The 25,112-nt window shown below is 45.4% G+C and overlaps 1 protein-coding gene across 4 annotated transcripts in view; it reads right to left on the bottom strand.

The window, feature by feature from the left end:
- Nucleotides 1–25,112, bottom strand: part of SUFU (SUFU negative regulator of hedgehog signaling) — a 132,898-nt gene that overhangs the window by 72,719 nt on the left and 35,067 nt on the right. For all 4 annotated transcript variants that reach the window (XM_005566312.4, XM_005566314.4, XM_045362197.2 and 1 more), the window contains exon 3: nt 13,726–13,862. In XM_005566312.4, the coding sequence (XP_005566369.1) occupies nt 13,726–13,862 (137 nt within the window). The remainder of the gene's footprint in view (nt 1–13,725; nt 13,863–25,112) is intronic.

The raw sequence follows: 25,112 nt of genomic DNA, 5'->3' as shown, positions 1-25,112 counted from the left end.
ACTTTCCTATCCCTGCCAGGCCTCCAGCTTTTCCTGAGCCCTCACCTCTCCCTCACCTCCCTCCAGCTACATAAGCCTTCTTTCAGTTCCTCATTTTTCCCTTTTGGTGATCTTAAGGAATCAAATATTTATTTGCTTATTTTTTCAATGCCTGTCTCTACGAGCTAAAGGCAGTGGAAAGTTTGTTCCACATAGCTTACCTAGCATTTGACAGAGCCTCTGGTATGTAGCAGGCACTTAAATAAAATAAATATAACTGATGAAAAAGTTCCTTTTCCCCAAATCCTCTCTCTTCATCTAAAATGGACCCTTGGTGGCTGAGAGGCTGGAGCACGCAGAGCAGGCTGGTTAGGCTGTCCCTGAAGGCTTGCTCTTGCCACTCAGCAGCTGTAGGAAGTTCTCCAGGGTCCATCACCTCCCTATCACCTCATCTGATAAGGGGCAATATCAACCAGTATGTTCCTCACCAGGCTACCCACTGCACAGGTTAAATGAGAGAAGCTAAGTACCTAAGACAGTCTGGTGCTCAATATCTACTGTTTTGTTTTTTTGAGACGGAGTCTCACTCTGTCGCCCAGGCTAAAGTGCAATGGTGCAATCTCAGCTCACTGCAACCTCCGCCTCCTACGTTCAAGCAATTCTCATGCCTCAGCCTCCCGAGTAGCTGGGATTACAGATATGCGCCATCATGCTCAGCTAATTTTTGTATTTTCAGTAGAGATGAGGTTTCACCATGTTGCCCAGCCTGGTCTTGAACTCCTGGCCTCAAGTGATCCACCTGCTTCAGCCTCCCAAAGTGCCGGGATTATAGGCGTGAGCCACCACACCCAGCCAATACCTACTGTTTCATTTACTTACTTTTAACTATAGAAAAGCAAGTTTTTGTTGTTGTTTGTGTGTGTGTGTGTGTGTGTGTGTGTGTGTGTGAGAGATGGAGTCTCACTCTGTTGCCCAGGCTGGAGTGTAGTGGCGCGATCTTGGCTCACTGCAACCTCTGCCTCCCAGGTTCGAGCAATTCTCCTGCCTCAGCCTCCTGACAACTGGGACTCAGGTGCACGCCACCACACCCAGCTAATTTTTATATTTTTAGTAGAGACGGGGTTTCACCATGTTGGCCAGGATGGTCTCAATCTCTTGACCTCGTGATCCACCCGCCTTGGCCTCCCAAAGTGCTGGGATTACAGGTGTGAGCCACCACGCCCGGCATAGAAAAGCAAGTTTTAAAAAAGGGCCTCAACAGGAAAAGACTGAATCACATCTGTTAACTTTTGGGAAGGCAAGAGGAGGAAAATCCCAGGAAAACTCTACAGTGCATTGAGGTTCCTTATGTAAAACATGACTTGCTGTCAATATCCGGAAAAGTCTCTCTGACTTACAGAGGCAGGCTGTGTCCCTCAGCACTTCCAACTTCAGAGACAGGAAGAGCATGATGGATGGATTCCTGGAACTCTAAACTGTGTAACACACTGTATAAGGTTTGCTAGCCGGGCGCAATGGGTCACACCTATAAATCTCTCCACTTTGGGAGGCCAACACAGGCAGATCACTTGAGCTCAGGAGTTCAAGAACAGCCTGGGCAACCTGGCGAAATCCTGCCTCCACAAAAAATATAAAAATTAGCTGGGTGTGGTGGCATGCACCTGTAGTCCTAGCTACTTGGGAAGCTGAGGTAGGAGGATCAACTGAGCTTAGCAGGTCAAGGCTACAGTGAGCTGTGATCACAACACTGGACTCCGGTCTGAGCAACAGAGTGAGATCCCATCTTAAAAAAAAAAAAAAAAAAAAAAAAAAAAAAAAAAAAAAGGCTTGCTGATCTTTCCTAACCCCAAATGTCTGCCACATAGTGTGAATGAACCAATCTCTCTGGCCAAGGAACCTAAGAAGGGAGACCTATTCTCAAGGACTCAGTAAAGTATTTTGTTGCTATAAAAACACTAGGCTCGGTGCGGTGGCTCACGCCTGTAATCCCAGCTACTCAGGAGGCTGAGGCAGGAGAATCACTTGAACCTGAGAGGTGGAGCTTGCAGTGAGCCAAGAACACACCACTGCACTCCAGCCTGGGCAACAGAGCGAGACTGTCTCAAACAAAACACACAAACAAAAACAACCACTTTTATATAATGATCCTTCTATTGTTTGTTGAAAATAATGATAACATTTACTGGATGGTCCCAACAGTATTATTTTAATAACATATTCATTCATCTAATTCCTCCTCACTTTAAAAATCCTTTAGCAATGGTTATTAACATGTAAAGGTTAATTTCTCCACACCCGGCTAAGTGATCCCACTTAAAGGAATTTATCGGCCGGGCGCGGTGGCTCAAGCCTGTAATCCCAGCACTTTGGGAGGCCGAGACGGGCGGATCACGAGGTCAGGAGATCGAGACCATCCTGGCTAACACGGTGAAACCCCGTCTCTAATAAAAAATACAAAAAAAAAAAACAACTAGCCGGGCGAGGTGGCGGGTGCCTGTAGTCCCAGCTACTCGGGAGGCTGAGGCAGGAGAATGGCGTGAACCTGGGAGGCGGAGCTTGCAGTGAGCCGAGATCTGGCCATTGCACTCCAGCCTGGGTGACACAGCAAGACTCCGTCTCAAAAAAAAAAAAAAAAAAAAAAGGAATTTATCCTGAAGAAATACTTTGGTAAGAATACAAAGATGGACATAGACGAGGATGCTCACTGCAGCTTTGTGAAAGGAAAAAATTAGAAATGACCCAAATGTCTAACAATAGAAGACTAGTTAAATAAAGTACAATATATGTAGGCATTAAAAAAGAGTCGCGTTAAAAAGAACATCCTGACATGGAAAGATGTCCAAATGATAGTAAGTTTAAAAAGCAAGGTGAAAAACAATATGAAAAGCATAGTCCATTTTTACAAAATACTGCAAGTTCTTTTCTTTGAGACTGAGTCTTGCTCTATATCACCCATGCTGGAGTGCAGTGGCGTGCTCCCAGCTCACTGCAACCTCCGCCTCCCAGTTCAAGCAATTCTCGTGCCTCAGCCTCCCAAGTAGCTGGGACTACAGGCATGCACCACCATACCCGGCTAATTTTTGTATTTTTTACTACAGATGGGGTTTCATCATGTTGGCCAGGTTGGTCTCGAACTCCTGACCTCAAGTGATCCACCCTCAGCCTCCCAAAGTGCTGGGATTACAGGTGTGAGCCACTGCGCCTGGTCAAAATATTGCAAATTCTGTCCAGACATATGCATGGCAAACAAAACCTGGAAAGAGGAACACCAAAGTTTTCTCTGTGAGGGAATGAATTATGAAGGACTTTCACCTTCTGTGTCACATTTTAGATTTCTAAGTTTCAATTTTATAATGAACAAGTATTTCTTTTATAAACAGGGGAAAGGAAAGAAAATGTGAAAACAAAAATCTCTGTTAGCGTTAGAGTCTGTCAGTACCACAGGGTTGGATCAGCCATGAGCTCTGATGGCCTGGGAGAGATCCCCACTCATGCAGTGCCATCCCAGCACTCAGCAATCAAGCCACTCACAAATCGAGCCAACTCGATGGACTCACAAATCGAGCCAACAGAGCACATGTCATGAGGTTGCCATTAAACAGCAGCAAGCGAAGGCACTTCAATTTCCAGTGTCAGTTACAAGGTTGGGGAGATATGTTTTTCCTAAAAACGCAAATGAAATTGCCTTGGAATTTGTGGTTAAGGCCTACCAATGGTAGAACTGAGAGCAGACAGCCTCTCCAGCAGAATTCTAAAGCACAGTTCAGAAATCAAGCCCTGTTGAGTTGGGGAATGGTTTCTTTCTAACAAAACCCAGAGGATGGGGGGCAGGGGAATAGTCACTGGCAATCTGAGAAGAATAAGCTGATCGTAAAATGAAAGGGGAACAGGGAAGTAAGAAAAACTGGCTGCAAAGTAGGACAGACAGACATGGAAGTGTCTACTGGTGAAGTTACTGATACATTTATTGCAAAACTTTCCAAACGACTCATGCCACAGGCTAGATTTGTTTGTAAATCTGCCATAGCAGGTGAAATGACAGCCATCTTGTCCTCATGACTGGAACATTATCTTCCCAGGCCGAGTGTCCTGACCAATATGCAAGGTTCCTCTGATTCCAGGCAGGGCTGGGGCTTCTTAGGTGGGATTGTTTTGCCCACCCGATGGGCATTCCCCTCCTTACTAACAGAACCCCAATTTTGTTTTTCTCCTTTTCCTGGCCATTCCCTTCTGGGAGCCAGGCCCATTCCCAGCCAATATCATCCTTGACCTAACACTAGCCAATGAGATGCAAAGGGGACACCAACGAGGGCGGTTCTGTGGAGGTTTTGGTTCATCTTTAAAGGACACAAAACAGAAATGTCTCTCTTACTGCCTGTAGACTCTGTCAAGGGTGATCAGGATGCTAGGATTATGGCAGCCATCTCTGGAATATGAGGAAACCAGTTTAAAAAGACAAGCCAAGTGTTAAGGAAGGCAGAGAAGTTAAGAGCAACTCAGGTCCTTGACAATATCGCTGAACAGATGCCAGTCAACCCTGGAACTGCCCCTCCTTCAGATGGCTTGCTATGTAAGGTAAGTTCCCTTATTGTTAGGCCACTCTAGTCAGGGTGTTCTATTACTTGTAGTCAAAACCATCCCAACACATACAAGACAGAACAGAAGGTGCCCGCTCCATCGACACCTCCTCTAATAATCTGACTTCCGAGTGTTAACTGCACACCATGATTACTGAGATAAGAGATGTCCCTACAGTTCTGTGGCAGCAACTGATTTTGCCTATGCAAAGCCGTGCTATTCTGCTGGTGGTTAGCCTTTGCTTTAGAGGACTTCCCTCCCACTCCATGTGCTTGGAAGTGAAGAGCAGAGGGAAGACTTTCAACTTAAGTCCTGGTGGTCCATCTGGACCACTGCCACCAACCAAGGTGGTCACATGGCCCAGACAGAACTAATCTGTGTCCTACCCCAGAATTGATGTAGAAATGTCCAAAGTTTAAAGCCTTGGCTGGGCGCAGTGGCTCACATGTGTAATCCTAGCACTTTGGGTGACCAAAGTGGGTAGAGCACTTGAGCCCAGGAGTTTAAGACCAAAACCTGGGCAACAGCGAGACCCTGTCTCTACAAAAATTTAAAAATTAGCTGAGTGTGGTGGTGTGCATCTATAGTCGTAGCTACTCAGGAGGCTGAAATGGGAAGATCACTTGAGCCCAGAAATTTGAGGCTGCAGTGAACTAAAAAGGTGCCACCGTACTCTAGCCTCTAGCCTGGGTGACAAAGCAGGAACCCTGTCTCAAAAAATCAATAAAAAGACAGGCCAGTTGTGGGGGCTCACACCTGTAATCCCAACACTTTGGGAGGCCATGGTGGGTGGATCACCTTAAGTCAGGAGTTCGAGACCAGCCTGGCCAACATGGTGAAACCCTGTATCTCTACTAAAAATACAAAAATTAGCCAGGCATGTTGGTGCACACCTGTGGTCCCAGCTACTTGGGAGGCTGAGGCAGGAGAACTGCTTGAACTCGGGAGGCGGAGGTGCAGTGAGCCGGGACTGTGTCATGCCTGGGCAACAGAACAAGACTGTCTCAAAAAAAAAAAAAAAAATTCAGTAAAGAAAAAACAAAAAACACCAAAGTTAAAAGCACAAAGCCCTGTGCCTGCTGGGACTACAAACTGAGAGAAACTGAAACTAGGAATGACGGTGCTCACCTCCCCAATGGTGGCACATGGGGAGAGTTTGCAGAACAAGATCAACATACAGAGTCATAGCTATCATCATAGCCCAGAGGACCCCGTTTGAACATACAGATCAAGCCACACCTGAAACCCTTGTTGTACCAGTCACCTGAGCCAATAAAGTCTGTTACTGTTTTTTTTTTTTTTTTTTTTTTTTCCGCTCCTTTTTGAGATAGGGTCTTGCTCTGTCGTCCAGGGTGGAGTGCAGTTGTGCGATCATGGCTCACTGCAGCCTCGACCTGCCTGGCTCAAGCAATCCTCCTACCTCAGCCTCCCGAATAGCTGGGACTACAGATGCATGACACCATGCCTGGCTAATTTTTCAGTTTTTTTACTCTACGCTTGTTTGGTTTCGCCATGTTGCCCAGGCTGGTCTCAAACTCCTGGGCTCAAGCAATCTGTCTGCCTCACTGCCTCAGCCTCCCAAAGTATTGGGATTACAGGTGTGAGCCACCACGCCTGGCCCTCTCATTGTTTAACGTAGTTTGAGTTGGGTTTCTGCTATTTTCTTTTCTTTTTTTTTTTTTAGGCAGGGACTTGCTCTATCACCCACGCTGAGTGCAGTGGCATGATCACAGCTAACTGCAGCCTTCACCTCCTGAGCTCAAATGATCATCCCAACTCAGTCTCCCAAGTAGCTGAGACCACAAGTGCATACCACCACACCCAGCTAATTTTTTTGTTTGTTTGTTTGTTTGTTTTGAGACAGAGTCTCGCTCTGTTGCTCAAGCTGGAATGCAGTAGTGCAACCTCCGCCTCCTGGGTTCAAGTGATTCTCCATTCTCCTGACTCAGCCTCCTGAGTAGCTGGGATTACAGGTGCGCGCCACCACTCCTGGCTAATTTTTGTATTTTTAGTAGAGACAGGGTTTCTCCATGTTGGTCAGGCTGGTCTCAAACTCCTGACCTCGTGATCTGCCTGCTTTGGCCTCCCAAAGTGCTGGGATTACAGGCGTGAGCCGCCGTGCCTGGCCCATTTTCTTGTAACTAGAAGAATCCTAACTAAATCACCCTAATCTATCTATATCTATAGAGCCACATCTGGAAGCCTTCACTGCCTCTGGGTGCTCTTCATTCTCAGATCTCTCCCATTTCTACTTCCTTTTCTCTCCAGCTCAGCTTCCACCTCTGCGCAAACCTACCAGAGGGTAGCTGTCTGCCAGCAGGTCAGCGCTGTTATAGAAGCCATCTGAGTCATGCTTCAGAGCAGGCTTCCAAGGCTGCCTCGTACAGCTCCATGGCTGGGTGTGGGCATCTCCACCCCTGCCCCCACACCTACCAGAGCCTCATCATTCCCCTTTCATTGGCCTCCCACTGCCTTGATGCTATTTCCAAGGCTGGGTTGTAAGGCTGTGGATGTTACTTAGATCTGGAAAAGCAGGTCTAAACAGTCCACTTGCTTGATTACACGGCTAAGCATGTTCTCACATGCAAATGAGTGGGTGGAGTGCTCCCCATAAACTCACTAAGTTTAAGGTGGACAGCACAAGTGAGGCAAGACCATCAAACAGAATTACAACGCTATGTACGTAGGCAGGTATATCTGTGTACACATCAAACATAAACAACACACGTTCTGTACAGTATGTATACATGTAACTCTTGTAGCATGTAACCACACAGGGGTAGAGTAATGCCTACGAGTCATAAAGGAGGTGCTCTGCAGCAGCAGCTGAGTGATCTGCTCTGAGAAAACCTGATACACCTACACTCAATCTTACAAAATATTTACAATAAGGGGCAATTACTCACACTATAAAAAGATTCTTCACCTTATTAAGGGATTTACTACAAGGTCCCACTAAACTGCATGGGCTCTACTGGACTTAGAATAGAGTTTGATTTGCATAAGACTTCACAGACAACTACATAAATCAACTACAAAAAACCAAGGAGCCACACCTGAACTGAATGTTTTCAGCTATATAATATGATGTACAAAACGAAATAATTTTATTTGTACCAATATTACTGATTTTCCATGTGAGTAAGATAATGCCTCCAAGTGTCATCATGTCAGCTGAGGCTGCACATCTGATTCAGGGCAAGCAAGACATTTCCTAATACAGTTTTGCTGTTAAGTAGGGTCTTTACTGTCATTGAGAAACAAACAAACAAAAAAAGACCAAGGTACCCATCTTGATCCATAAAGTTTTTAAAGACTGAATAATGATAATGATTGCAGGTAAAACATATAGTACTTACTGCGTACCAGGCACATTCTGAGTGTTTTACAGATATTAACTCACTTCTCGATAACTTCATGAGGTTACTATTATCCCTGCTTTATAGCTGAGCAAATGGATGTATATGTAGCCCAAGGAGGCAGTAACTGGCAGAGCCAATATGAATGCAGGCTGTCTGGGTCAGGAGGCCACACTCTTAAACCACCACACCATGCTGCTACCTTGATCTGGCAGTCACAGGCAGATGGAGAACAGTTCAGGCGAGAGGAGTGGGGACAGGGACCTACTTAAGCTATTAGCAATGAGTTCAGGCACACAGTGCTAGGGACCTAACTATGCAGTGAAATCAAAGAAAAGAAAAGAAAAGAAAAGAACGATGTTGCTGGAAGTCAGGAGAGCATAAGAGTATTGACCAAAAGGAGACATGAGTGAGGTTTCTAGAGAACTGGTCTGTTTCTCAATTTAGGTACTGGTTACATGGGTGTACGTGGTTTGTGAAAACTCATCAAGCTGTATAGTTATGTGTACTTTTTTTGCTTTGTTTTGTTTTGAGATGGAGTTTTGCTCTTGTTGTCCAGGCTGGAGTGCAATGGCGTGATCTCAGCTCACTGCAACCTCTGCCTCCCAGGTTCAAGTGATTCTCCTGCCTCAGCCTCCTGTGTAGCTGGGATTACAGGTGCCCACCACCACGTCCAGCTACTTTTTGTATGTTTAGTAGAGACGAGGTTTCACCACGTTGGTCAGGCTGGTCTCGAACTCCTGACCTCACGTGATCCAACCGCCTTGGCCTCCCAAAGTGCTGGGACTACAGGTGTGAGCCACTGCGCCTGGCCTGTTTTTGTTTTTTGTTTTTTTTCTGAGACAGCGTTTCACTCTGTCATCCAGGCTGGACTGCAATGGTGCAATCATCATTCACTGCTGCCTGTACCTTCCAGGCTTACGTGCAATCCTCCCACTGCAGCCTCCTAAGTAGCGGGGACCACAAGCACGCGTCACTACAATGGCTAATTTTTTTTTTTTTTTTTTTTTTTTTTGAGACGGAGTCTCGCTCTGTCACCCAGGCTGGAATGCAGTGGCGGGATCTCGGCTCACTGCAAGCTCCGCCTCCCGGGTTTACGCCATTCTCCTGCCTGAACCTCCTGAGTAGCTGGGACTACAGGCACCTGCCACCATGCCCGGCTAGTTTTTTGTATTTTTTTTAGTAGAGATGGGGTTTCACCGTGTTAGCCAGGATGGTCTCAATCTCCTGACCTCGTGATCTGCCCATCTCGGCCTCCCAAAGTGCTGGGATTACAGGCTTGAGTCACCACACCCGGCCTTTTTTTTTTTTTTTTTTTTTTGAGATGGAGTCTCTCTCTCTGTTGCCAGGCTGGACTGCAGTGGCGTGATCTCGGCTCACTGCAACCTCTGCTTCCCACGTTCAAGTGACTCTTCTGCCTCAGCCTCCCGAGTAGTTGGGACTACAGGCATGTGCCACCACGCCCAGCTAATTTTTGAATTTTTAGTAGAGATAGGGTTTCACCATGTTGGCCAGGCTGGCCTCGATCTCTTGACCTCATGATCCGCGCACCTTGGCCTCCCAAAGTGCTGGGATTACAGGCATGAGCCACTGTGCCCGGCCAAATTTTTAAAATTTTTTGTAGAGACAGAATATCCTTATGTTGCCTAGGCTGGCCTTGAACTCCTGGGCTTAAGCCAACCTCCCACCTTGGCCTCCTAAAGTGCTGGAATTACAGGCATGAGCCACCGTGTCTGGCCAAGAGCTGCCATTCAGAGCTACACTGCCTGGGTTAAAATTTGCCTTTGTATCCACTAGATGTGTGACCTTGAACATGCAGCTCAACCTGTGTTGTCCTGCTTTCTGCAGCTGAAAAGCTGGTATATCACAGTCACTAACCTCACACAGCATGTCCACATATTCAATGGTCACTTGAAGTGGCACACAGAGCACAAGTCTAAATGTTAGTTATTCCTATCACCATTTAGGCCCACAGCCATGGTCTCCTATCTTTTTTTTGAGACGGAGTCTCTTTCTGTCGCCATTCTGGAGTGCAGTGGCACAATCTCGGCTCACTGCAAGCTCCGCCTCCCGGGTTGACGCCATTCTCCTGCCTCAGCCTCCTGAGTAGCTGGGACTACAGGCGCCCGCTACCACGCCCGGCTAATTTTTTTGTATTTTTAGTAGAGACGGGGTTTCACCATGTTAACCAGGATGGTCTTGATCTCCTGACCTCGTGATCCGCCCGTCTCGGCCTCCCAAAGTGCTGGGATTACAGCCGTGAGCTACCGTGCCCGGCCGGTCTCCTATCTTAAATCAGTTACCATTTACTTTTCTTTATCATTTTCCCATTATTTAAACAATTTACTATTATCTCCTGCCATGTTCTAAAAAAAATTTTAAAAAGATTTGTTTTACCTGTTATTTAAATAATACAATCATGTTACAGAAAATCTGGAAAACAGAACACTTTTAGGAGTGTAGTCACCCTGTTCCCTTCTGACGTGCTTAAAGTGATCTGCAGACACAAACTACAGCAAGCACATTATAACCACCATAGATGGGGCCATTAGGAACAGAAAGGACCTGCAGAGCACATATTAGTCAATGTATACTCAACAGTCACAACTTTTATTTTATTTTTAAAATTTACAATCCTACAGAAAAGTTAAAAGAACAATACAATGAATACCCAAATACCATTCACCTAGCTTCACAAGTTGTTAACATTTCACCACATTTGCTTTAGCTTCTCTTCACACACAGATGTTCTATTTTTTGACAATTAAGTTAAATCATTTGAATCATTTGACAATTAAGTTAAAGACATCAGGTCCTTTTATCCATTAATACTTTAGCCTTTATCTCCTAGCAACAGGGACGTTATCCTGTATAACCATAACACCATAATCACATCCAGGGAATTTTGCGTACAATACTATTAACTAATACACAGTGTATATTCATATTTTTCCAATTGTCCTTAAAAAAATGACCTTTTTTTTTTTTTTTCAATTTAGGATCTAATCAAAGATCAACAGTGCATTTAAACTGCCATGTTTCCTTTAATGTAGAATAGCCCCTGCCCCTTGCCTTTTTATAGCATTGGTGTGTGTGTGTATTTTTTTTTTTTTTTTTTTGAGACGGAGTCTCGCTCAGTCGCCCAGGCTGGAGTGCAGTGGCCAGATCTCGGCTCACTGCAAGCTCCGCCTCCCGGGTTCACGCCATTCTCCTGCCTCAGCCTGAGTAGCTGGGACTACAGGCGCCCGCCACCACACCCGGCTAATTTTTTGCATTTTTAGTGGAGACGGGGTTTCACCGTGTTAGCCAGGATGGTCTCGATCTCCTGACCTCGTGATCCACCCACCCCGGCCTCCCAAAGTGCTGGGATTACAGGCGTGAGCCACCGTGCCAGGCCTTTTTTAAAAATTTTTTTAGGTAGGGTCTCACTGTGACGCCCAGCCTGGAATGTGGTGGCACAATCATGGTTCACTGCAGCCTCAACCTCCTGGGCTCAAGTGGTCCTCCTACCTCAGCCTCCCAAGTAGCTGGGACTATAGGCATGCCACCACACCTGGCTAATCTTTAATTTATGGGATCTTGCTTCATTGCCCAGGCTGGTCTCAAACTCTTGAGCTCAAGCGATCCTCCTGCTTCACCCCCTCAAAGTGCTAGGATTAGAGCACTGACATTTTTGAAGAATATAGGCATTTGTCTTTAAAGTGTCTCACAATCTGGATTTACCTGTTTATAATTTGATTCAGGTTAAACATTTTTGGGAAAATGCTACATAGTTGATGTTATACACCTCACACTGCAACACATAAGAAGGTACATAATAAAGCCGGGCGCAGTGGTTCACGCCTGTAATCCCAGCACTTTGGGAGGCCAAGGCGGGCGGATCGTGAGGTCAGGAGATCGAGACCGTCCTGGTTAACGAGGTGAAACTCCATCTCTACTAAAATATACAAAAAGTTAGCCAGGCGTGGTGGCAGGTGCCTGTAGTCCCAGCTACTTGGGAGGCTGAGGCAGGAGAATAGCCTGAACCCAGAAGGCGGAGCTTGCAGTGAGCCGAGATCACGCTGCTGCACTCCAGCCTGGGGGAGAGAGCGACACTACAGCCTGGGGGAGAAAGCGACACTCCATCTCAAAAAAACAAAAAGGCACATAATAATAATTTGTTCCATTATTAGTATTGTTCTATTTCACAACTACTGTGATTATTAATTTTTTGTTGTTGTTGTTGTTGTTGTTTTGTTTTTTGAGACAGAGTCTCGCTCTGTCGCCCAGGCTGGAGTGCAGTGGAATCTTGCTCTGTTGCCCAGGCTGGAGTGCAGTGGCACAATTTTGGCTCACAGCAACCTCTGCCTCCCGAGTTCAAGCAATTCTCCTGCCTCAGCCTCCCGAGTAGCTGGGATTACAGGTGCCCACCACCATGCCCGGCTAATTTTTGTATTTTCGGTAGAGATGGGGTTTCACCATGTTGGCCAGGCTGGTCTCGAACTCCTGACCTCAAGTGATCCAACTGCCTTGGCCTCCTAAAGTGCTGGGATTACAGGCGTGAGTCACTGTGCCCGGCCTGCCTTAGTCCCACTTCTGGCTAACTCAACTGGAGTCTCACAGGAAGGTTTGGAAATCAGTGTGTTGACAAGCTCCTCTGAGGGGTTGATGGGCAGCCAGATTTAGGAACTCCTGCTTAGAGAAGACCCATTGTAGCCTCCATGAGGAGACTGTTCCACAGGGCATACAATGGTAGGTGGTAGTTATGGATCTGCCTCCTGTGCCAACAACTGGCTCCCACAGGTGTGAAATGTGGGCAGAGGGGTTCAACCTAGACAGGTCTATTGTACCCCAAATGTATAACCTACTCAAGGTTTGAAAAAAGAAGTCCCTGGCCTGGCAGTGGCCCATGCCTGTAATCCCAGCACTTTGGAAGGCCGAGGTGGGCGGATCACCGGAGGTCAGGAGTTCGATACCAGCCTGACCAACATGGAGAAATCCCGTCTCTACTAAAAGAAAAAAAAAAAACAGCCAGGCGTGGTGGCACATGCCTATAATCCCAGCTACACAGGAAGCTGAGGCAGGAGAATCACTTGAACCTGGGAGGCAGAGGTTGCAGTGAGCCGAGACTGTGCCATTGCACTCCAGCCTGGGCAACAAGAGCAAAACTCCATCTCAAAAAAAAAAAAGTCACTGTAACTAGAGAAGCTACCAGATCTATGGTTCTCCAAATTTAGTCTCTACCAGAAGCACCAAGGAACATCACTCCCAAAGATTCTGAGTCAGACATCTGCAATGGGGCCTAGGAATATGTGTTTGCAACAAGCTCTCCAGGTAGTTCAGAGCCAGGTGGTATAAGAACCATGCTTTGAGAGACCATGGCTTGCTCTGCACTTTGTCTGTGATAGTTCAAGAGCAAAAGAGTTGGGAAAAAAATATCTCGGCTTTCATTTGAAGGCTACTTACAAAAACAAAGAAACAAAATCTGAGGTCAGATGGGAAATGCTTCTGAGCAATTAGCCACACAGAAACATATCATATCAGATGACATGAAAGAAACCCTCCATGAAACATGACAAGGGCGCAGGGTGGCACAACATAACACAGAACTTGCTGCTGGAGGGCACAGGAGAGTACCCCTCTCTGCCACGGCCCAGTTGGCTTTCCAACCAGGAAACACCAGGCAAAACAAGCCACCCTCATGGCAGAATTGGGGCATAGTACTCCCAGGAAAGGCCACTCCACAAACATGAAAATATACCTGCTAGTACTCAAAGCCAACCACGCTCATGGCAAAAGGACCAGCACAGCAGCCAGCCTGGCCTCCTACCTGACTGGAACACGTATCGCGCCAAGCCCTGCATTAACTCTGCGGGCCATGTTGGTGGGGCAGACTCTCCAGTTTCTCTCTTCAGACGAAAGGTCAACTCAAAGCCAAAACCACTAGGTCCATCTGTTCCTGTAAACCTGAAAGACATAAAAATCAAGTGTTTTAAGCTCAATTACCTTAGGAAAAACACTCTCTTGAAAGTGTAAAGTCCTCCCCCTTCTTATGGTGGCCTCAGTATCCAAACCCTCCATTCAGAGGAGTATCCCACGATGTGAGCCTTGTTGGGAGGGAACCCGAGAAGCCCATAGGGAACCAGAACTCTTGCCTCGTCCTCCTGCCAGCTATGGGTATGTGGATGTGACCTTGGCCTGGCCAAATTCTACTGCTGGCACTCTGAATTATGAGTGCCAAATTTTGTGGCTGTGAAACATTCCTTCCTAGATGATTGAGGCAACACTGCTGAAAATCTCCCTTGTTCATGCTCCTCATTCCTTCAGGCTGTTAATAGACATCTACTTTGTTTGCTAAAGATACACGTCCTGTGAGCCACAAGGCTATATGCTCTGTGGTATGGTTTGGCTCTGTGTCCCCACCCAAATCTCATCTTGAATTGTAATCCCCATGGTCTCCACGTGTCAAGGGAGGAATCAGGTGGGAGATGATTGGATCATGGGGGTGGTTTCTCCCACAGTGTTCTTGTGATAGTGTTCTCACAAGATCTGATGGGTTTCTAAGGCAGTTTTCCCTGCTCTTGCCCACTCTCTTGTGCCTGCCACCCTCTTCCCCTTCCACCAAGATTGTAAGTTTCCTGAGGTCTTCCCAGCCATGTGGAACTGTGAGTCAATTAAACCTATTTTCTTTATAAATTACCCAATCTCAGGTATGTCTTTATATCAGTGTGAGAATGGACTAATACACTCTGTGAGGATGAGATCCCTTCTCCACTCCCACCTCCACTCTGCCCCACAAGGGTACAACCTTGGGTGGCACTGGCTGGCCTCCAAACTCAGCATTTGTGGACAGGTCCCAAGGCAGATTCCAAATACTGGGTGGGCCCGTATTATTCCTGAAATTCAGCACCCAACACATACTCCTCAATTAGCACGAGCTCTTCCTAAAGCCTGGCACTCCACATGTACTCTTCAGTTGCTGGAACCCTAGAGATGCATGGGTTGCCCTCCCTTCCCATCCCTCAGTGACCCAGAATAATGAGGATGACTGCTTCTGTGGCCATAACTCATTAAAGTGACAATGAGAGAAGGCAGGAATCCCTGCCTCCCTGTTTGCAGGAAACACTCAGGAGCCCCAAGTCTCAGAGGGCAATGATGTGGATCAGAGAGCTGGGCCTGGCTGGCGGGGTGCCACACCTCCTCAGGTAAAGGAAACATCCAGGGAGAGCTACATAAGGCTTGCTAGCATGGGAAGGTTAAAATTAAAATATTCATGATATAATTTTCAGTAATTATATCTTGTACAAACACGAGCCACAATGATTATACACATGTAAACTCGTCAGCATATAAACACAAACCATAAACTAAGATGACAGCCAACCAAGCTCCTGGAACAGGCAATCAGAGGTGAGAATTCTCAAGGGCTGATGATGCAGTCAATGCGCAAACCTAGAATCCACGTGGCATCTTTCCTTCATCATCATCATCACCGCTGAGAGGCAAGGCCAGGAGATGGGATAGAAAGAGATTCCCAAGTCTCAGAAGCTGTCATCTGTCCTAGTTTTCTGTGCCTAGGTGAACCGAGCCCTCCTGCACTTTGCAGGGAAAGATCACCTCTGAGAAGCTAAGTTCTGTAATGGACTGAAAAGGTATCATTAGAAATTATCATGAGCAAGCCCTATGTATGTATGTATGTATGTATGTATGTATGTATCTATCTATCTATCTATCTATCTATCTATCTATCTATCTATCTATCTATCATCTATCTATTTTTTGAGACAGGGTCTCACTCTGTTACTCAGGCTGCAGTGCAACTGCAGTGGTGTGATCTTCAGCTCACTGCAGCTGTGAACTCCTGGGGACTCAAGTGATCCTCTCGTCTCAGCCTCCCGAGTAGAAGGCACACCATGGCACCTGGCTCATTTTTTTTTTTCTTTTTTTTTAGTAGAGATAAGGTCTCCCTATGTTGCCCAGACTGGTTTCGAATTCCTGGGCTCAAGCAATCCTCTGGCCTCCGCCTCTCAAAGTATTGGGATTACAGATATAAGCCACCATGCCCAGCTTATTTCCTTCTTTTTTTATTTTTGAGACACTGTATAGAGCAAGATACAGTGCTCTATACAGTGGTGTGAACGTGGCTCACCGTAGCCTTGACCTCCCGGGCTCAGGCGATCCTCCTACCTCAACCTCCCAAGTAGCTGGAACCACAGGTGTGCACCAACATGACCAGCTAATTTTGAAAACTTTTGTAGAGACAGGTCTCAACACATTGCCTAGGCTACTCCTTGAACTCCCAGGCTCAAGCAATCCTCCCGCCTCGGCCTCCCGAAGTGTTAGGAACACAGGCAAGAGCCACAGCACCTGGCCCAACTATATTTAAAAGAAGTATCCACGGTTTGCATTTTCCCCAGGTATCTCTAGCGATGTGGGAAACAGAATCCATTTTGAGGGTACACACGTGCAATTTTGGAGACCAGGCCAGCAGAAGATGCTTGGACAACACAATGTAAGCTATTTTATTTCCTCGCTGAATTACCCTGTTTGGGGTCAGTTCAGTGCAGGGAGGCTGGGGAACAGTTACCAAACTGAAGTTGGGAGAGCTACCTCCCTGGAGCTGCAGGTTTGGGAGGGGTGTGAAAACCTGGGGTAATGCAAGATTGACTGGAGTTAAAACTCTGTAAAGGGAGATGGGTCAGTAGGGCAAAGGGAAGATTTTAAGCAGCCACCAATTAGAGGCAGCTTTGTAAAATGTATGAGACTATTACTCCAGGGCTTTCATCTTGGGCCAAGAAAAGTACATGATTTCTAACCACAAAAACTTGAGAAACAGACTAAAAGAAACTTGTTCCTCTTCGGCTGCGTAATGGGAAGAACCCTCAAAGGCAGAGAAAGAAATCACTGGATCAGATGCATCCACACAGCACCACTTCACTAAGGAGGGTCGGTGTGCACACGCACCTAGAGGTGTGCATGCGTGCACACGCATGTGTCCACCATCTGCCTCCACGCGGGGTGCTTTCTGGGCCAGCTCTGTGGTGGGCAGGCCAGCCCTCACTTGGCTGGGTGGGAGGGACAGGCCCGGCCAGATGGTCTCCACCTGCATTTGATTACCACCCACGGGCTAGCTGGACGCAAACTCTAAACTCTGAAACATGAGTTTGGAATGGCCCGGCCTCAGGATAAACACACGACCTGAAGCCTGTCAGAAGTTCTCTTTTTCAAAGCAGACTGCCCAAGCAATTGCCAAGTGACAAGGTCATTCCATCTTTAAAGTCTCCTGGAGGGGCCTGGCTTGGTCTGGACTTCCTCACATGAGGGCTTCTCTAGCCAAAGTGGTTTTGTCTGAACAGAGAATGAAGCCCCTCCTAGGGAGCGGCTGTCTCTCACATCTTCCAAGAAAGGAAAGCATAAGGGGAAATTGGCATGGGCTGCAGAAGGTGGGATCTGGGTCAGAGCAAAGCATTTTTCTAACACAGACGTCTACTAAAATACTAGCTGGTGGTAAATGGGGCCAGTAGAATTTCTTCTTACAGAAACTAAAAAAAAAAGAAAAAAGAAAACAAAGATTCTCCCCAGTCTGGCAGAGTAGGGGTAAAGGGTTCTAACTGTCTTATTGCAAAAGGAAGGATAAGACTCTCAAGACTGTTTCCTGCTCAAGAACCCTGGATCCTGTTCACCGGGATGTCTAGGGGGAAGGCTGGCTTTGTCCCAACAGTTTGGCAAGTCTGCCTGATGGCTGTGCCAGCCTCAAGAATAACATCAAACCTGAAGATACGAACACATGCCTTGAATCCTAGACACACAACAGCCTAACCATCAGAACTCACCCAAAGGTCTCCCCGAGAGTACCTCACTAAGAGGGTATCAATCAGCATCCAAGAGCCCAAAATGACTGCTGAGTCTAGTCAGGAGAGAGGAACAGAAACCGAGGAGAGACTTTCTGGAGGAAACCCAGCTTGGGGAGCAGAAAGAGCTGACCTAAAAGTCAGCATCTCATACTCATCACCATTATTTATTTATTTATCTGTGAGACAGAGTCTCACTGTGTCTCCCAGGCTGGAGTACAGTGGTGCGATTACAGCTCACTGCAGCCTCTGCCTCCCAGGCTCAAGTGATTCTCCTGCCTCAGCCTCCCAAGTAGCTGGGATTACAGATTTGTGCCACCACACCCAGCTAATTTTTGTGTTTTTAGTAGAGACACGGTTTCATTATGTTGCCCTGGCTGGTCTCGAACTTCTGACCTCAGGTGATGTGCCCACTTCTACCTCCCAAAGTGCTGGGATTACAGGCGTGAGCCACTGGGCCCAGCCCATTATTTATTACTAAGGAAATGCAAATCAAAACCACAGTGAGCTACTGCCGCTCCACACCCTCTAGCATAACTAAGAGACAGATAATAAGTGTCAGAGAGAATGTGGAGAAATAGGAATACTTACACATCATTGGGGGAATATAAAATGATGGAGCGACTTTGGAAAAAGAGTTTGGCAGTTCCTAAAAAAGTTAAACAGAGTCACCATACGATCCAGCAGTTCCACTCCTAAGTATATGCCCAAGAGAACTGAAAACCTGGCTGGATGCAGTGGCTCATGCCTGTAATCCCAGCACTTTGTGGGGCCGAGGTGGATGGACCATTTGAGCCAAAGAGTTTGAGGGCACCCTAAGCAACATGGCCAAACCCCGTCTCTACAAAAAAAAAAAAAAAAAAAATTAGCCAGGCATGATGGCTTACACCTGTAGTCCCAGCTACTCGGGGTGGGGGTGCTGAGGCAGTGAGAAAATCACATGAGCCCAGGGAGGTCAAGGCAGCAGTGAGCCTTGATGGTGCCACTGCACTCCAGCCTGGGTGACAGAGTAAGACCCTGTCTAAAAAAAAAAAAGAAAAATGTGTTAACACGAAACTGTATACACCAATGTTCATAGTAGCATTATTCATAGTAGCCAAAAAGCAGAAACAACCCAAATGTCCATCAGTTGAGGAATGGATAAACAAAATATGGTATATCTGTACAATATAACTTGGCAATAAAAAGCTATGAAGTACGGATACGCTATAACACGGATGACCTTGAAAACATCATGCTCAGTGAAAGAAGCCAGATATAAAAGGCTACCTATTGTATGATTCTATTTTTATGAAATGTCCATAATAGACAAATCTATAGAGATAGAAAATAGGTTGGTGGTTGCCAGAAACTAGCGTGAGGAGGGAATGAGGAGTGACTGCTGACGGGTACAGAATTTCTTTTTGGGATGATGGAAGTTCTTTTCTTTTGGAAACAGAGTCTTCACTCCATTACCCAGGCTGGAACGCAGTGGCACAATCTCGGCTCACTGCAACCTCTGCCTCCCGGGTTCAAGTGATTCTCCCGCCTCAGCCTCCCAAGTAGTTGGGACTACAGGCGCATGCCACCACGCCGTTAATTTTTGTATTTTTACTAGAAATGGGGTTTCATCATGTTAGCCAGGTTGGTCTCAAACTCCTGACCTCAAGTGATCTGCCTGCCTCGGCCTCCCAAAGTGCTGGGATTATAGGTGTGAGCCACCGCACCTGGCTTGGGAGACGGAAATGTTCTGGAATTAGATAATGTAATGGTTGTGTAACCTTATAAATATACTTAAAAACCACCGAATTACACACTTTAAAAGGGTGAATTTCATGGTATATGATTTATTTTTAAAAAGCTGGCATCTCAGGTACACCTGATGTCATATCATTTAACTCTCTATAACTCTAGGACTCAGCCATTGCTATACTCATTTAACAAACAAATGAGAAACACTGATGGAGTTTACGTAATAGTCCATAAATCACAGAGCAAGCGTATAGAGCTAGAACTTGAAGTCTGTATAACTCCAAAGCTCATCTCCTTTTTTTTTTGTGAGACAGGATCTCACTCTGTTGCCCAGGCTGGAGTATAGTGGCACAATCAGGGCTCATTGCGGCCACGACCTCCTGGGTTCAAGAGATCCCCTCACCTCAGCCTCCCGAGTAGCTGAAATTACAAGTGTTGCCTAATTAATCTATTTTTGCCTAATTAAGCCCATCTTCTTAATGCTGTGTGACCAGAGGCAAGCTATTTAACCTCTCTGTGCCTCAGTTTCCTCATCTATAAAATGGGGATAATAACAGTAACTATTTCATAGAGTTGTTATGGGGATTAAACATTTAGAAACAGTACTTGGAACACTATAAGCATTACATCACTTACATTAAGTGAAGAAAGCCAGTCACAAAAGACCATATGTTGTATGATTTTATTTATATTACAGGAAAAATAATATAATTTGTAATATATAATATAAATTACACTTATATCAAATGTCCAGAATGGACAAATCTATGGGGAAAGTGGATTAATGGTTGCTTAGGACTGGGGTAGTGGGGACAAATGGGGAGTGACTGCTAATGAATATGAATGGAGTTTCTTTTCAGGGTAATGAAAAAGTTCTAAAATTAGATTGTAGTGAAGGTTACATAACCATTAATATGCAAAAAACCACAAAAGTGTACACTTTAAATGGATGAACTGTATGCTACATTAATTATATCAATAAATGTTTTATTCATTTAATTTTTAATTTGGAAAAAACTCAAAAACCTGATAGAAAAAATTCACAAACTAGATATAGATATAGATATCCCTTAAGCATAAGACAAGATGTTTGACCTCACACATAATAAAAGAAATGCAAATGAAAACAATGAGATACCATTCTCACCTATCAGATGGGCAAAAATTAGTATGACATCATATTCTGTTGCCGAGGTTGTAGGGGAAGAGGCACTCTCATATGTTGCTGGTATGGATATAAATTAGCACAACTTTTATGCAAGGGAATTAGGCAATACCAAATAAAACTACATATAGGTTTATGCCTTTGGATCCAGCAATCCCACTTCAAAGAATTTGTAATTGCAAAATACTGGAAACCACCTAAATGCCCATTCATAGGAGAATGGCTCAAAGGCTAGTATGCTGCTGTAAGAAAGAATGAAGAACTCTACAAATTGGTATGAACACTGTTAGGCGAAAAAAACAAAAGAGGCTGGGCACGGTGGTTCATGCCTGTAATTCCAGCACTTTGGGAGGCCAAAGCAGGCAGATTGTTTGAGCCCAGGAATTCGACACCAGGCTGGGCAACATGGCGAAGCCTTGTTGTAAAAAATACAATTTTGTATTTTGTTTTACAGCTAATTTTTTACAGCTAATTTTTAAATTTTGTAAAAAATACAAAAATTAGCTGGGCATGGTGGCATGTACCTGTAGTCCCAGCTACTCATGAGGCTAAGGGGAGGATCGCTTGAATCCAGGAAATAGAAGGTTCAGTGAGCTGTGATTATGCCACCGCACTCCAGCCTGGGTGACAGAGTGAGACTCAGTCTCAAAAAAAAAAAAAAAGAGCAAAAGGATATTATAGTATGCTTTTAAGGAAGAAAGAAAGGAAGATAGGAGCCGGGCATGGTGGCTCACATCTGTAATCCCAGAACTTTGGGAGGCCAAGGCAGGTGATCACCTGAGGTCAGGAGTTCGAGACCAGCCTGGCCAACATGATGAAACCCCATCTCTACTTAAAAAAAATAATAATAATACAGGCCGGGTGCGGTGGCTCATGCCTGTAATCCCAGCACTTTGGGAGGCCGAAGTGGGCGGATCATGAGGTCAAGAGTTCGAGACCCACCTGACCAATATGGAGAAAGCCTGTCTCTACTAAAAATACAAAAATTAGCCAGGAGTGGTGGCGTGCACCTGTAATCCCAGCTACTCAGGAGGCTGAGGCAGGAGAATCGCTTGAATCCGGGAGGCAGAGGTGGCAGCGAGCCGAGATAACGCCCCTGCACTCCAGCCCAGGCAACAGAGAGAGACTCCATCAAAAAAAAAAAGCCAAGGTGGGTGGATCACTTGAGGTCGGGAGTTCAGGTCCAGCCTGAGCAACATGGAGAAACCCCGTCTCTACCAAAAATACAAAATTAGTTGGGCGTGGTGGTGCATGCTTGTAATCTCAGCTACTTGGGAGGCTGAGGCAGGAGAATTGTTTGAACCTGGGAGGTGGAGGTTGTGGTGAGCCAAGATGGCGCCATCACTGCCCTGCAGCCTAGGCAACAAGAACGAAACTCTGTCTCAAAAAAGAAAAAGAAAAAAAAAACTACAAAAATTGTTTGAACCCAGGAGGCGGAGGTTGTGGTGAGCTAAGATCGCACCACTGCACTCCAGCTTGGGCACCAAGAGCAAAACTGTCTCAAAAAAAAAAAAAAAAAATGCCGGGCGCGGTGGCTCATGCCTGTAATCCCAGCACTTTGGGAGGCCGAGGCAGGCGGATCACCTGAGGTCAGGAGTTGGAGACCAGCTTGGCCAACATGGTGAAACCCCGTCTCTACTAAAAATACAAAAATTTGTCGGGCATGATGACGCATGCCTGTAGTTCCAGCTACTAGGGAGGCTGAGGCAGGGGAATCGCTTGAACCCAGGAGGTGGAGGTTGCAATGAGCTGAGATTGCACCACTGCACTCCAGCCTGAGTGACAGAGCAAGACTCCATCTCAAAAAAAAAAAAAAAAAAGAAAGGAAGGAAAGAAGATAGGAAAATATGCATTACCTACTCATTTCTGTAGAAAGCCATATGGGAAGGATAAACCAAAAATGAATGAGATGGATTATTACATGCAGTAGGTGGGAAGGTGGTAGAAAGTACTGCAGGGTGCGGGGATGGGTAACATTTCTTTGAATATACCTTTTTGTATAGTTCTCACTTTTGGTTTTGGATCCATGATAATGCTTTCACATACTCAAAATAAATGAAACAGAATCAATGAGGAGGGAGAAAAATGCTAAAATATAATACAAACAGAAGTTAATGAACCTAACAGTATTTCAAATCAACCATATAACCACACTGAAAGGGGGAAAAAAAGATATAACCCAAGTAACTTTTTTTCTTTTGAAATGGAATCTTGCTCTGTCACCCAGGCTGGAGTGCAATGGCGCGATCGCGGATCACTGCAACCTTCACCTCCAGGGTTCAAGAGATTCTCCTGCCTCAGTCTCCCGACTAGCTGGGATTACAGGCGCACACCATTATGCCCAGCTAATTTTTGTATTTTTAGTAGAAACGGGGTTTCACCATGTTGGCCAGGCTGGTCTCGAGCTCCTGACCTCAAGTGATCTACCCACCCTGGCCTCCCAGAGCGCTAGGATTATAGGTATGAGCCATATAGGTGCCTGGCCTGAAATATATATATTTTTAAAGGCAGGTAAGAATGAACCCTATAGGTATAGTATTTATTTAGTAAGTTAGTTATTATTTTTTGAGACAGAATCTTGCTCTGTCACCCAGGCTGGGGTGCAGTGCTGCTATCTCAGCTCACTGCAACCTCTGCCTCCCAGGTTCAAGTGATTCTCCTGCCTCAGCCTCCCAAGCAGCTGGGACTATAGGTGCATACCAACATACCTGGCTAATTTTTGTATTTTTGGTAGAGACGGGGTTTCACCATGTTGGCCAGGCTGGTCTTGAACTACTGACCTCAGGTGATCCACCCACTTGGGCCTCTGCACAGGTGTGAGCCACTGCACCAGGCCCCCATAGGTATAGTTTTAGAACTGGAGGTATCAGTATGAATTCATGGTATTTAATAGAGAAACCAATATAGAAATAGAGTGGTGTGTGTATATGTGTGTGTATGTTTCCTAGTTCTCACCACTGGGAGCAAAGACACTCCAAGAACAATGATAATACCTAGCCCCCAGATTATGGCTTCTATATACCATTCTCTGCTAAATAAAACCAGGGCTTCCTGGATAAATGGCTGATTTCGGGGCTGGCAAAGTACAAAATGATTCTGGAACTTCCTACTGTGCCAGAAAGTAAGGAAGTGGTTCAGAGAATGATGGGAACATGCCAAAAGTAGAGAGAAGCCAAACTCAAGGTTCTCACTGGCCAAATCAATGACAATCTGAGCATCAAATTAAAGCATTCTAACAAATTATAATCTATTAATTAAAATAAAAACCTATGAGTCCACACTGACTATGATGGACCTAGTGACACTGGCTCTAAAGATTTTGGACTTGCCAGCCTCTGTAACTACACAAGCCAATTCTTTCTCTTAAGTCTCTTTATACATTTGTATCTATATTATGTGTATAGATAATATAGATATAGATATGTAGATGTGAATCTCCAATTGTTTTTCCTAGAGAGCCCTAATACATTGATATAAATAAATGAATAAATAAGTAAATATGGAGAAAACTCTTCCTTACAGTAAAATCTCAATACCAATGAATAAATGTTGAAGCAATTATCAAATGAGAAGTCACCATCTGACAACTATTGTAATAATAATTCAGGCAAGAATCATCAATGGGTGGTAAAAATAGTGGGTAAAAAAATCTGATGAGAAACAAGATACTGACATAGCCTCAAAATGCCTTCCCACAAGTTACTTATTAATTATTAATGGAAAAGCAGTAACTATACAGAAGAGAAACCTAGCAGACACCACCTTAACCAAGCAATCAAAGTAATTAGACATCATCAACAGTAATTAGACAAATCAACATCAAGTGCCTCCTGATATGATCACTGAGAAGGGCACAACATGTCTGTGATATTCCTATGGAGAAATACATACACTGATCCTACGCATGAGGAAACATCAGACAAATCCAAATTGAAGGACATTCTATAAAATAACTGACCTGTACTCTTCAAAAGGTCATGAAAAACAGAAAGACTGAGGAACCATTTGAAGGCATCTAAGAGACGTGACAATTAAGTTACTAAAAAAGACTGGAGTCGCTGAAGTAGGGTGAACAACTTGTCTTGTTTGCCCAGGACTTTTCTGGCTTTAGAACTGAAAGCCCCACATACCAGGAAAAGCCCAGGCAAATGGGGACAGTTGGTCAACCGATCCTGAAGTGCCCACTGTCTGACCCACACAAAGCAAAACACTGCCACACTTAAAAAGCACCAACAATGCATCAAGACCCACCAAAACGTCAGCAATGCCAGAGCACAGTCTCTGCAGCCAAGCTGCCTATGCCCAAATCCTGGCTCTGCCACCCTTCCTGGCTGTGTGACCCTTGGCAAATCACTTAGGCTCTCTGTGCCTCAGTTTTTTCATCTGTAAAATGTAGATAAGAAGAGTTTACTTCCCCTTCTCACTTCTAATGTAAACTATGAACTTTGAGTGATGATGATGTGTCAATGT

The sequence above is a fragment of the Macaca fascicularis genome, chromosome 9 (genome assembly GCF_037993035.2).
Source record: "Macaca fascicularis isolate 582-1 chromosome 9, T2T-MFA8v1.1".
NCBI lineage: Eukaryota > Metazoa > Chordata > Mammalia > Primates > Cercopithecidae > Macaca > Macaca fascicularis.
This window is presented reverse-complemented; position numbering and strand designations above follow the sequence as displayed.